Here is a 15182-nt window from a genome sequence, read left to right as displayed (position 1 = left end):
TGACGAAATATTTTCGTCGTAAATTTTCGTTGTTATGGGCACGTTTTCTTGTAGTGTTTCTTATTTATTTAAACAGGCTGGTATAAAAACAATTAATTTAAACTTACCAAAAAAGATTGATTCTAAAATTGTCTTCACGAAAAACATTATCAAATTTTATGTTTTCTATTGTCTTCTAACGGTAATAATACCAGCTGTTTATAATTGATCCTCCTTCGGCTCAATTGAAATGAAATAGAACATTTAAGCGAACCTCAATTATAGATAATCCAAAATAAGTTATTGTTTTCTAATTAAAAATATTGTATTGGCAAATTTAAGATTTATATATGATTGAATTGTTTTTATATGTATACAATTTTTTGTTGTTTATATAATTATATATATGTTGGACCGATACATTTGGATATTTTCTTTTACTAACTTATCAGTAAATAAAATTTATATATTTTTGATTTTGAAACTACACTAATTTTCAGAATATCAGATTCTTACTTTCTTTTTGATAACATAAGATGGAAAATTAAAATATTAAAAAGACAATTAAAAATTGAATTAAGCTTATAAGGGATTTAATAAACTCAAATATAGTGATTTAATCAACAATATTTGTTCAGTCACAACAAAAAACGTAAATCTGGTTATTACCAAAAACCTTTTAAAAGTTATATATTTCCTACATTTAGCATAATATTCTTTCCAAAAGCATTTTTACTGCATAAATCACATTAATTATCCATCTTTTCAAGTAAGTAATTATGCTGTTGGAACACGTCAAGTTAGTAAACCAAATTGACGGGATTTTAATAATGCAAACCAATTTGAAATCATATAACCAGTTGTGATTGTGATTGTGTAAACCAATTTGAAATCATAAGCCGGCTTGATAATGAAATTGTGATTGAATTGTTGTATCAGATGTGTTTTTTTGAGTAACATATAGTGAATCTGAATTTGATGATAATGCTTCTGTTTTTATGCCATGCATTTTGGTTCGACATGTCAAAAGGTGGAAGAAGCAGCGTTATCAACGTGATGTTGATCCCCTTCAAGAAGGTATCAATGTGTCCAAGGTAAAAAAATTAACATTAGAAATGGTTGATTCACGTTGTCTTGTTTTCAAATGGTCCGTTTTGGTTTTGCTTTATTAAGTAGTTTTAAAATGTTTAATGTACCGATTTGTACCAATTGCTTAATAGAACCGAATATATAAATAATTGAACCAAAATAATACCAAATAATATACGCTTGCGGTTTATATTATGTCTTTATATGTGTTTCCTCTAAGTTAAGTTTTGGAACTACATTTATTGACTATTAATATGCCACGTCAGATTAATTGACATCTTAATTAACACACAATTATACAAATTATTTTTTAATTATTACAAACTATAGGTTACAACTTTTAAAATATTTATCTATTAATATATAGTCTGTAACACTTAGCCAGTCAGCCACTCCAATCAATCATATACACAAGTCATCATCTTTCCAAGTAAACAATACCACAGATACATTAGAGGGTTGCTCTTACCTTTTAGACGGTTGCTCTTACCTTTTAGACTTGGTCTAACAATGGTGAACAGGTGCGCAGGAGGTCCGACATCTTCCACTTGGTGGCTTGATTCCTCAAAATCTTTTTGGCTCGAGTCTTTTTCGATGAGGTAACTCTTTCGTATCAAACTCCGTTACGTTGCAAAATTTGGAGTACGAATATTAGAAACCACCACTGCCAATGCAGTCCCCCCCCCCCGAAGTCTTTCGTATATATTGTATTGTCTTGCTCTCAGAAACAGAACTTCTAAATTATGGAACCAATATCATATTTCATAAGATATCGATTCAATAAAACGCAAAAGATATGAATATTTTTGCCATAGTAGATTCATATATAAAACTAAGTAAACCAAAAATAAAACGAAGTTCATATAAATAACACTAAGTCATAATGACGCCGAGTCACGGAGCTGCATTAGCCATCTCCAGATCCCCAACGGGGGTGACTGCCGCAGACGTCTCCCGGCGCTTCCAGCAGAAGCAGATGAGCAAGCCGATGAGGAAGAGTCCGAGGAGCCCAAGGTAGAGGAAGACCCACTTCGGCGAGACCGAGTAGTCGGCAAAGGCTAGTGGTCTGTCAGAGGCACCCATCTACAAAATCATAAACATTAGTCAGAAACATGGAAACGGATTATACAGACAAGAATTACAAACTAAACAGAAGACATACTCTTTCAGAGCTAAGAGTGATTAAAAGTTGTGGAAATTTGTTCTAGTGTGGACTTATATGTGGGAGTAGCCACTGTCTCCAATAAGCCAGGTTGGCTCAAGGGGGCAATCTCAGTATTATTTTACAGTAGCTTCAGTTTGCACATTTGATGGAATCAAGTCATTGCTTTCTTGATCTAGCAATAGAGATATCATTTGAAGGCTTTTAAGAACTTTAGTTAGTGGGGGGGGGTTGGTACAGAATGAACCTGTTGAAGGTTAGAGTTAATGAGAGGAGAGGAAGAGTTTCTGAAGACTCAGCAGTGCGAAGATCCTTAGATATTGGTTTGGACAGATTATTTCTGTCGAGTCATGGTGGTGGAAAATGATATGCGGAACCTAGCTAGGAGAAGATATGCGAGACGCTAAGGTGGTGGAGAAGATATTAAGAACTCAACTCTTGTGGAAAGATTCAGATATGTAGTATGTGCCATTGAAGAAGCAAAGGACATCAAAGATCCCTCGGTAGAGAGGAGTAGCAAAGTTCTTTGCTGGTTCACATGCGGAACATTCATAAGTATGTTCAAGAAGAGCATGTTGTGAAAGTTGAAGGTCAAAGAAGACTCGAAGGAGAAAAAAATATCAAAGGAGAGAAGGAAGATACGGAGGAAGTGACTAAGGTGGAATGTTATAAGTGTCACAAGCTGGGACAGTTTTAAGTATGAATATCCAGGTTGGGATAAAACAGCCTCATTATGTTGTATTATGTGTTTGTTATGGCAAAAAGGCGATCATGAGTATGTGGGGTTGGTTTCAAAGGATTTTATGAAGAATTTGAAAACTTATTTCAGTGTGGCATCGATGGAAAAAGCTAAAGAAATGTGCATACCTGATCTGCTGAGAAGTCTAAGAAGATAGAACAATTCACTTCACGAAGATCTTCCTAGCGAAGAAACAAGAGCTGTGTATCTCTCTGTTTGAACAAACGACAGATTCTTTAGTTTGTGGAAGAAAAAAGAGTCACAAGAAGGTAAAATGATTACACTCGATGGTCTACCTCTACTAAGAGTAGTTGCTATAAGTGATCTTTTCTATTGTTGGTTTTCCTCTATTAGTCTATATGATTCAATTATCTCTTACAAAACTTACCATTTTCATGTGATTTTTTTTATAAATCATATCATTTAATATGTTTGTTTATATTAATACATCTATTTTAAATAAAACACATTTTAGCAGCTTAGGATTTGCTATGTTTTTTTTTCTAATTTTATACATATCTTAATTTATTTTATATCTTCATTAATTCTAACACTTGCAAAACTTTAATTAAAACATATAATCTTAAGGACAAAATAATGTTGGGCTGTATTTTTAACTGACTGTGAACATAATTGTGCTAAAAAAAAAACTATCTACTAAAGACATATTTGGCAAGATTTAATAAGTTTTTGAATTTAGCTAGATGATCCATAGAGATACTTTTGGCGCAAATGCCAACTAACTTTTCTTTTCTAACTTAATAATGTACAAAATTCTAGACATTCTCTAGGTTATTTTGACGGTAAAATTGTACTCTGTATAATTGGAACTACGTTTATAAGTTAATTCAACTAATTAAACTTATGAATTGATGATTTCGGAATTTTATTTAAATGGAAATGATCACAATAATTTTTCAGGTACCATGTTTCGATGAAATTTATTATTATTAATAAATTGTTAAAGATATTATATTTTTGAAATTTTTATTATCAGTAAATTGAAAGTAGATAACTGATATTGTTTTGATTTTGAATGAATGCAAATATATACAAATCTCGGAAGTAGTGGTTAAAAGATATATGTTGAAATGGGTTAAATTAAGTTTATTAGTTTAAAAAGGAATATTTCATAAAATAAATAATCTAAAAAATATTTTTTAAGGTATATTCTCAATATAATAATTTATCACCTATATGAAAAATGATTACGTTACATATACGTGCATAGTATATGTTATTACAAACGTAAAAACTCATATATAATCGTCCACTATGTTAAAAAAAAATTGGTTAATAGGCGTAAGTTATAGAGCTATAGGATGTGTAAATAAAGTAGCGAAATCAATTATAACATTCATGTCTCAAAGTAGTATCAATTGTTAAAGAGTATTTGATATTGTTAGACTGTGTGATTGTAGGTGACATACGCGGAGAAAATGGTTCATTCTCCTATTAGCTAGTTGTTCATGGCTTTTTTGCACAAAAACTTTTAAACCATGCCAAAAGCCACATGAACAACGGAAAAATAATTTATTCTCCTATTGAACTAGTTGTTTACGGCTATTTCACACACAAATTTTTAAATCATGGCAAAAACCACATGAACAATTCTATTTTTTGAATTACATACACCAACTATCGATTTTAAACTTATTCTCATAAAACCGTAAATTGTGTTGTTTAAACGTTAACTTGGTTTATGACAGGTAGATAGTCGGTTTCATTTAGGTTGATAAAATTAAAATACTATGTCGTTTTGTTCTTCTTCTTTTTGTCAACAGCTCTTCTTCTTCAGAAATCGTTTTACTCTTCATCATCAATTGAGAATAAAAAATTTTATTCTGCATTTTCGAGTTATATGACATAGTAACAGGTTGGGTAGATATTTTCGAGTTATATGACATAAAGCATATAAAGAGATCATATGACATTAATTTCTGGATTGAGGAGAATAAATAAATCCCTGCATGACCGGAACCTGAGAGTAACATCCGCTTACGGAATGAATCAAGCGTCATAGCAAAAATACATGGAGATTGGTAAGTTAGTATTTGCTGCTCTTGTTTCTTAAAACCGTCTCTCCATATAGTCTCAGCCTCTGCCTACGGCTTTGCCTCCGCCTTTGCTTCCTTAGAGTTGATTTGCAGGAGGAACTCTGACTTTGTTTCTCTCGGTTAGTGGAGGCACTCTTGGCGTGACCTACCTGACAGGTTTTAGAGTGATATGAGCAGGTTGCAGATGAGATCTGTCTAAAGTTTTGAGATCTGAGTTTTCTCGAGATTGGAATATGATTTGCATTGATCGCTACATTGGGTTCACATATATAATGTATGAATTTGGTTATCAAGGTGGATGGATGAGAAAGCGATGATTGGTTTGCTTGAATGACATCATTAACATAAATCAATTAATGGCCTGATAGTGGAGGCTGAGCCTTAAATCTTCGGTTACAAAAGCACAGCGTTCGAGACACCAGGGACGAAGAAAGAAAGAAGATCCTTTTGCTCTCTCTTCTTTTCTCAAGAAGATCCTTTTGCTCTCTCTTCTTTTCTCCTCCTTCTCTTTAGATTCTTCTGATCTCGATCTGAGCCGGCTTTCTCAGCACTGGAGCCGATCTCTCTTTCTGTGGTTCTCTCTTTTTGGATCCATGTTCTGTTTGTAAGGATAACAAGAATATATGCAGAGGATCATTCATTTACTTCATAATATTCTAGCTCCTCTATTTTAGGAATGTTGTTAATATCTTCCCTAGCTTCCATCGTGTATATAATAACTCTCTTGTACATTGTGAAAGATATATCAAATACAACTTCTATACGGTATCAGAGCCATACCGATTACCCGAATTTTTTTTTTTTTTTAGCCGCCACACAATTTTCTTCTCAAAATGTCGATCTCTTCTCTCCCAAACACCATGAACAACATCACTGAAGAAATCGACATCACAAAACCCCTCCTCAATGTTAACATGGTTAATGTTAACAAACTAACATCCACAAACTACATGACATGGAGCCTTCAGCTTCATGCTCTGCTCGACGGCTACGACCTAGCTGGTTTTGTAGATGGATCTACACCAGCCCTCCTCAAACAACCACAGTCGACGATCTTCCCGTCGACAACCCCGAGCACACGAAGTGGCGCCGCCAAGACCGTCTCATATACAGTGGCCTCATCGGAACTCTGTCGCCTCCGATCCAGTCGCTTGTCACCAACACAAAGACCTCCCATGAGCTGTGGAAGTCGCTAAGTGCAACATATGCCACCCCAAGTCGCGGACACATTCAGAAACTTCGTCTCCAGCTCAAACAATACACTAAGGGAGACAAAAACATTGATTAATACATGGGAAGCTTGACTTCTCGTTTCGATCAACTGGCTCTCTTGGGGAAGCCTTTGGATCATGAAGATAAAGTGGAGTACATAATCGATGGGCTTCCGGACGACTACAAGTCGGTTGCTGAGAAGATTGAAGGACGTGATGTCTCTCCTTCCATTGTGGAGATTCATGAGAAACTCATAAACAGAGAAGCCAAGCTCCTAGCTGTCTCCACTCCTGCCTCTAATGCGATTCCAATGACCGCAAACATTGCTACCTCACTTTCCAAACAACAACAGCACAACCAGCACCGAGGCAACAACTCCAACTGGAACAACAACACCAGACCTCTAACCTACAACACGCAGAAACAAGAGCACAAACAGTCAAAAGGCTGTCAAGGGAGATGCCAAATCTTCAGTGTCTTCGGACATAGTGCTAGGAGGTGTCCTCAGATGTCCCAGCCGACCACAAACAACGGTGCTTCTCCCTTTCGTCCGTGGCAACCTCGCGCGAGTGTACCCATGACAAGTCAATATCCCTCAACTGCGTGGCTCATGGATTCCGGTGCAACACACCACCTGACGAGCGATCTGCACAACATGTCGATACAGCAGCCACACAATGGTGACGACTCGGTTCTCAATGGTGATGGTTCTGGCCTCTCTATCACCCACACTGGTTCCCTCTCTATGCCTTATTCTACACGGAACTTGTTTTTGAATAATGTTCTTTGTGTACCTAATATTAAAAAGAACCTTATCTCATTGTATCGTCTCTGTAATACTAATAAGGTTTCTGTGGAATTTTTTCCTGGTTCTTTTCACGTGAAGGATCTCAGCTCGGGGGTCCCGTTAATCCAAGGCAAGACCAAGGATGAGCTGTATGAGTGGCCAACCCAACCATCAACCTTTCAAGCTTTCTTTGCTTCCTCAAACCCAAAAATTTCATTGTCTGATTGGCACTTTCGCCTAGGACATCCTGCTGCTTCTATTCTTTAAAATGTTGTTTCCAATTTTTCTTTGCCTTACATCAAATCTGTAACCCAAAACACATTGTGCTCAGATTGTGCTATCAATAAATCCCATAAATTGCCTTTCTTTCAAAACACCATCACCTCTTCTCGCCCTCTTCAATATATTTACACCGACTTGTGGAGTTCCCCTATTGAATCTGTTGACAACTATAAGTATTACTTGGTGCTTGTAGATCATTTCAGCCGTTACTCATGGGTCTTCCCCTTCAAACTGAAGTCGCAGGTCAAAGCCACCTTCCAAACCTTCAAACGCTTGTGGAGAACAAGCTTTCAACCGAAATAGAAACTCTATACTCCGACAATGGAGGAGAGTTTATTGCTCTCCGACAAATTCTCGCAGACGCTGGCATCTCTCACCTCACCTCCCCACCTCACACGCCGGAACATAACGGTATCTCAGAAATAAAACACAGACATCTTGTCGAGACGGGCCTCACCCTCCTTACTCATGCATCTATGCCAAAGAAGTACTGGACCTATGCTTTTGCAACAGTGAATTATCTGATCAACCGCCTCCCCACACCAGTTCTAAACATGGACACACCCCTACATAAGCTCTTTGTCACACACCCAAACTACTCCAAGACAAGGATCTTCGGCAGCCTCTGTTTCCCTTGGCTCAGGCCTTATACAATCCATAAACTTAAGGACAGATCGACGCCTTGTGTCTTCATCGGCTACTCGCCTACTCAGAGTGCTTACCTGTGTCTACAGCCTAGCACTGGCCGCATCTATGTCTCACGACATGTAAGGTTTGGTGAGTCAGTATTTCCCTTCCATAAGCTATTAGCTCCACCCCCAAAACCCGAGACCTCCCCACCCTACCACTCTCCACCAGTAACAAAAATTCATTTTCCCACACCACCACTCGTACAGCAAACGGGATCCACGAGCTCGAGTCCTCACTCGTCAGAACAGGTAGACTCTACAACACCTTCTCTTAGTGTTACTAACGATCACATTTTAAGCGCAGAGTTGTCAACAGGCTCAAGCTCAAAACATGGCGACCACACCCCGATCCCATCGCCATCTCTGGATAATCACTCAGCTGCGACCTCGTCTTCATCGTCACCGTCACCGCCACCGTCACCATAAACACCTCCTCCACCACCGAATCAACACTCGATGGTTACTCGGAGAAAGAACCTGATATCCAAATCCAACGCCAAATACAATTACTCAGCGGCACTGTTATCAACTAGAGCTGCAGAACCGACGACGGTATCTCAAGCTCTTAAAGACAAGAAGTGGAGAGGGTCTATGTCCGTGGAGATTGATGCTTTTGCGCGTAACGGCACGTACGATCTTGTTCCTCGAAAACCTAACACCAATGTGGTTGGTTGCAGATGGATATACAAAGACAAGTACAATGCTGATGGCACTCACAAATGCTCCAAGTCGCGCCTCGTGGCTAAGGGGTACAATCAAGAGCTTGGCAGGGACTACATAGAGACATTCAGCCCTGTTATCAAGTCCACTACTTTACGCCTTGTTCTTGATGTGGCAGTGAGCAACTCGTGGCCTATAAAGCAACTAGACGTCAACAATGTGTTCTTACAAGGTACACTCAATGAGGAAGTCTACATGGATCAACCACCAGGGTTCAAAGATGCCGACAAATCTGACTATGTCTGTCGTCTCAACAAAGCGGTTTACGGACTCAAACAGGCTCCACGTGCATGGTACAACGAACTCCAAACCTTCCTTCTCAGCCTCGGGTTTCAGAACTCGCTAGCAGACACGTCTCTGTTTGTTCTCCACACCGGTAATCAACATATCTATCTCCTCATTTACGTTGACGACATCTTGATCACTGGAAACACAGTCACTGGGATCCAACGAGTTCTCACTCTACTTGCGGAACGGTTCTCAGTTAAAGATCCAGAAGACTTGAATTATTTTCTTGGAGTCGAAGCACACCGTACCAAAGAAGGGCTTCACCTCTGTCAGCGCCAATACATCCTTGATCTTCTCCACAAATATGATATGTTGAACGCCAAACCCGTTACAACCCCGATGGCTTCTTCTCCAAAACTTCATCTCAAGTCTGGTATCTCTCTCTCGGATCCAACAAAGTACAGACGCCTCATCGGCAGTCTTCAATACTTACAGTTCACGCGTCTGGACATCGCCTTTACCGTGAACAAACTATCCCAATTTATGCACATACCGACGGAGGATCATTGGCAAGCAGCTAAAAGGATACTCAGATATCTTGCTGGCACCCCGTCTCATGGTATATACTTCTCTGCTACAAACAAACTCGTGCTTCAAGGATACACAGACACCGACGGGGCCGGTGACTCAGATGATTACGTCTCGACCAACTCCTACAATGTCTATCTAGGCAATCACCCGATCTCGTGGTCATCTAAAAAGCAGAATGGAGTTGCGAGGTCGTCAACTGAGTCTGAGTACAGAGCCGTTGCCAATGCAGCTTCATAGATAAATTGGGTATGTAATGTTCTGTCCGAACTTGGGGTTTCATTACCAGCAGCACCATTCATCTTCTGTGATAATCTTGGCGCTACCTTTCTCTGTGTAAACCCGGTTTTCCGCTCAATGATGAAACACATTGCCATTGACTATCACTTTGTCCGGAATCAGGTTCAAAAAGGTGCCCTTACAGTAGCTCATGTCAACACACGAGATCAACTAGCGGACGCATTGACCAAACCTCTCTCTCGCGCACGATTCTTGGAACTCAGAAACAAGATTGGAATGTGCTCTCCCACTCTATCTTGAGGGGTGTGTAAGGATAACAAGAATATATGCCGAGGATCATTCATTTACTTCATAATATTCTAGCTCCTCTGTTTTAGGAATGTTGTTAATAGCTTCCCTAGCTTCCATCGTGTATATAATAACTCTCTTGTACATTGTGAAAGATATATCAACTACAACTTCTATATGTTTGGGATTTGGGTTGATTGCTCTGCATGTTGGTCTCGAGTCCTCTTTGTTACTTCTCTGGTTCGATCTTCTGCTTTGCTTTGCTTGGTTTATTCTGAGCTGTGGAGTTCGCTCCTAGTCATCAACTATTTGGTCTGATCGAGATCGTTCATTTCGTTCATGACGTTTCCGCATCTTCCGGTTCTCTTACTTTGGTTCTTCTTCTTCTTGATACAAAGCTCTCACCATCGCTCAAGGGTTATTCAAAGAGTGATGAGATATCTGAGTTTAAGAAGCAAATAGAGAGACAGCTTAGCCGCATCACAGAGACGGTAATTTCTAACTAAAAATCTTTAATTCCTTATTAACTTCTGATCTTCCTAAAGGTTCCATTGGTATGTGTGTATGTGCTTTTATTTGTGAGTATGTTTAAAAAGTAGTAAGCAATGCTTCTCTTGATTACCAGTAATGAATGTCTTGCGAGTTGGCTAATTAATTTCATCACAGGAAAATGATTTTACTGCCAATCAAGAAACATTAGATCCTCGGTGTGCTTTCCTCCTCTGGACCATATTGCAGCAGGGAACAAATGTCTAAAGCCATCCGGAAGTTACATTCATGCGAAGGACAAGAGAGGACATTGTTGGTCCTGCTGGTGTCTTCGGGATGTAATAACCAACCAAGAGTCTGTGAAACAGCAGAGGAAACCAATCTTGATGTCCCACAAGAAGCACGGTGCACCGCCACTAGCAGAGAACGGAGAGAAACGGACCCCGCCTGCCAAGCAGCCTAACCAAAAGAAGGTATTGAATATACCCTTTTTCTTAGATTGATTACTAATTTATAAAAACTGGTTAAATGTCAATCCTACCTATAGTTTCTGTCAAAAAACCGGACACCAATTAATGAAAGAATAGTCATAAACTATTTGAGATTTTAGGCTCTAACCATGATCACAAGCAAGATGAGAGAATAATTAGATACAGTTGAAATAACTGGTCAAGCACATTGGTACAAGAATCTGTGAATCATACAAACCTGAACACTTATATATGAGTATATAGTTCGAGTAGTTAGAGGTGGTTAGTCTTGAATTGTTTCATTAACTTACTGCTTTTGTGTGTAGGTAGCGGAACGCGCTTTATGCTCAAGGAACATGTCAGTAATTTGGTGACACAGAACAGCAGAATAGTGTTTTTGTGGAGAAAAGCGTTAGTGGACGTTCTTAAGGTTTTGTCTGACACGAATCCAGATTTTTTCCAACAATATTTGCGCAAAATTCAAGATCAGAAAAAGCAGAGGATACAAAGAGAAACCTGGAGACAGCTAGAGGAGATTGTTGGTTTAAAAGGACACACATCAGCGTCGAAGTAAGAGTCCGTCTGCACTTTACGTGACACAGAAATCGGGTTTACGTTTGTTTTTCCCAGGTTCTCACGCAAGAATTATAGTAGAATTTAATTGCTTGCTTGCTTCAAGTCTCCGCAGGTTTCATTAAACACTAAGATGTTGACTTCTTTCGGCTTTTGATTTGTCTGTCTGTTTACTATTTCTCTATTGTCTGAAAGTCGCTTTAGTTTACGTGAAAGAAATTTCAGGCTAGAAATAGTTTTGTTTTTATTGACCACCAGAGGATCTTCTCGCATTTTCCTGCAAGAATTTTTGGATATCTTTTTTTTTTTTTTTGTAAAAATGTCCATGTAAAAGGTTTCTTCTTCTTCATCTAAAAACAACAACTAAAACATAAACACACTCGGTTATAAAAGCTAAATTACATGCTACATATATAACAAAATAGTGGCACAATTTAAATAAAATAGCAAAACAAATTTTGTCAGCAACAAAGGTAACAACAGTAAGTATCTCAGGTATTACAAATTTATTTAATGACTTATCTTTAGAAAAGTATTTGCGTTAGTTAGTTTCCATCCAATTTAGCATTTGAAAAGAACTTCTGGTATTATGTTGAATGCACAAATTGCATGACAATATACATTATATTTCAATCTATAGATTAATAAGCATGAAACCACAAAATGATGCAATATCACGTTTTACAGTTTGGCGTTTATATCGATTTTAGGCATACAATATTTGTTGCTCTGACTTGATTTATTATGATTATCATATACACAATTGTATGTCAAAATAGTTTAAAATGAAATATTACACATGAAAAAACTCATGATTTCTTTTTAATAGTGTAAAATGAATTATTTTTTATTAACAAAAAATATATTTGTTTATTTAACTTGTTTCACATTGTTTAGTCTTTTTTTTGAAACACCTTTTTTGAAACACACATGGTTTATAGTCTTATTTGTAATAATTTATAACTCAAATGAGATAATTCATTTTTAACGTGTCTTGTATTGATCAAATGTTGTTTTAACATTTTATAATGGATATGAGTTAATATGTTTATTTATCATCTCATATTTATTTTTCAGTAAAACCCGTTGATAAATATAATATATTTTCGTATTCTGTAATCGTTTTGTTCTTCAGAAATATATAGACTTTTTATTTTTAGATATATATCATAAATAAATAATAAGTATTATATAAATTTCAAGCAGGTAGAGATTTCAAAATAAATTATTTTATATAATTGAGTGTTATATAAATTTTATTTTGGTAATCTTATATATTAAAATAGAAGTCATGACTTCTTGCATGTGTGATTTTTTAATTTGGACCATTACTTAGAAATCTTATTAAATGTATTTTATTAAAACTAATAATACATAGAGTCTTTAAAATACTTTAATCATAATATTTTTTTATATCTTTTCATTTTAAATATAAATATGTTTATTTTAAAATTCTAACAAATCTGTTTTAAGAGATTTTTACAAGATCTTTATTTTCAAAATTATATTCAAATATTTTCACTAATTTACAAATTAATTATTATAAATTAATATATTTAGTTATCGTTTATAAAATAAAAATAAAAAAATTCTATAATATTTTATCTATTATATAATCATAATCAATCATATTAAAAGAAAACTACTATATTGAGCTAAATATAATAAAATTGTATTAAATTTATATATTTTATATATTTTATTTTCGTAAGTATAAAATATTTATTTTCAAAAATAAAATCTAATATGTTGGTAAGATAGGTTAACCGTTAACATTAGCAAACTATATACACATGTATAAAATTAACATGTATTTCTGTAAGCTAATAATATAAAATCTTTGTAACTACTTTAATCATAATACAGTTTCATTTTAAATATAATATATTTTATATTGTATGTCAAATTTTTTAATAAATCTGTGTAAAATATTTTAACATTAACTTAACGTATTTTAAGTTATCGTTTATAAAATGAAAATAAATAAATTATATCCTATTGTATCTACTTTATAGCCATGATCATGTTAAATAAAATTATTATACTTAAATAAATATGTTAAAAGTATATTCAATTGATAAATTTATAAATTTTATTTTTATAAATATAAAATATTTATTTAAAAAATATAATATGATGATAGAACGGCGTAAAATTAACAAACTATATAATACATGTCTAAACATTATAACATATCTTAGACTTTTGTATATACAATAATATATTATCTAAAATGAATAAGCATAAAAATATTGGTAAAAAAATCCAGCTCTGAAAGACGGGTAATAATTTAGCATAAATTAAATACAAAATAATTTTCAAATATGTTTTCTCATGAATATATTAATTTTCTTAATAACTAAATGCAAATACAATAAGATAAATTTATAATAAGAAGTGACAAATACATACGGTTTTAAACAATTGATTAATTATAACATGTAAATTATAAAATTATTGTATTTGAAATAGTAATATAAACATTTAAGTATATGATTAACGTTAAAAATATATACCACTTATGTTTTAAAATAATAATGTATGTATAGAAAAGTGAAAACAAACACAAAATCTAGTAATATATACCGCTTTCATGCTAGCACTTTTCATTTTTGTGGAATGAAAAACATATTATGGAATGCATGACATTTTACGTGATGGTAAATGTATGCTTTTATAAAATTATGTTATAAAATCAAGCTTTAGATTCGTGTAATTTAAGAATTGAAAAAAAGAGAGATCAAGCTTCATTATTTCATGAAAAAAGAATTGAACATAAACGAAAGAAGTTTAAGATGGTACCTTTATGCCTATGAAATAAATGTTGGTACCTTTATTAATCATTTGCTTATTTTAGATGACTATTGTTAATGAAGAGAAAAAGTATAGAGCAGCAAGATTGTAGGTAAATCTTGTTTTAGTATTTTGCATTATTAGGTAGAATATATGGAAAACGACAGAACCATTAAATGTAATAATTTTTTAGGAGATATTCTAAAATAAAATATTACACATGAAAAAATCATAGTTTTTATTTTAATAGATAAGATGGTCCAAAATGAAATATCACAAATGAAATCACTACAAGAAAACACTGGCTTTACAACGAAGTTTTACAACGAACATAATTCCTCGTAAATTTACAAGTAGATTACGTCGACGTTACGACGAAAAGCAGTTTCGTCGTAAAGCGGATGTAATATTACAACGAAACTGTTTCGTCGTAAAGTCGTTGTAAAGTTACAACGCTTTTATGTGGAAAATTAAATTCCACGTAAATGCTTTGTAATGTAACAAGGACTTTACGACGAATCCTGTTTCCTTATCTTTCCTCGTAAAGACGTTGTAATGTTACAAGGACTTTACGAGGAATTCTATTTCCTTATATTTCCTCGTAATGGCGTTGTAATTTAACAAGTATTTTACAACGAATCGGGTTACCGTTATACTTGGTTGAAACGTGTATTAAGTGTGCTTTATACCTAACTAAATTCCTTGTAAAGTGGATGTAAAATCCTTGTAAAAAAGTTGTAAATCCGTAGTAATACATTGCGTTGTAAAATACTTGTTAAACCTTTACCTACCAAACT

General features: G+C 35.0%; 1 protein-coding gene across 1 annotated transcript; it reads left to right on the top strand.

The window, feature by feature from the left end:
* The first annotated feature begins 6317 nt into the window (after positions 1–6317).
* On the top strand, positions 6318–8422 carry LOC106324503. Its single transcript, XM_013762464.1, has 2 exons — positions 6318–7174; positions 7501–8422. Exons 1-2 carry the CDS (start codon positions 6318–6320, stop codon positions 8420–8422), a joined length of 1779 nt encoding a protein of 592 aa, XP_013617918.1.
* Positions 8423–15182: the final 6760 nt, after the last annotated feature.

Source organism: Brassica oleracea, chromosome C2, assembly GCF_000695525.1.
Source record: "Brassica oleracea var. oleracea cultivar TO1000 chromosome C2, BOL, whole genome shotgun sequence".
Taxonomy (NCBI): domain Eukaryota; kingdom Viridiplantae; phylum Streptophyta; class Magnoliopsida; order Brassicales; family Brassicaceae; genus Brassica; species Brassica oleracea.
Note: the sequence above shows the minus strand (reverse complement) of the source record. Positions and strands in the feature narration are given on the sequence as shown.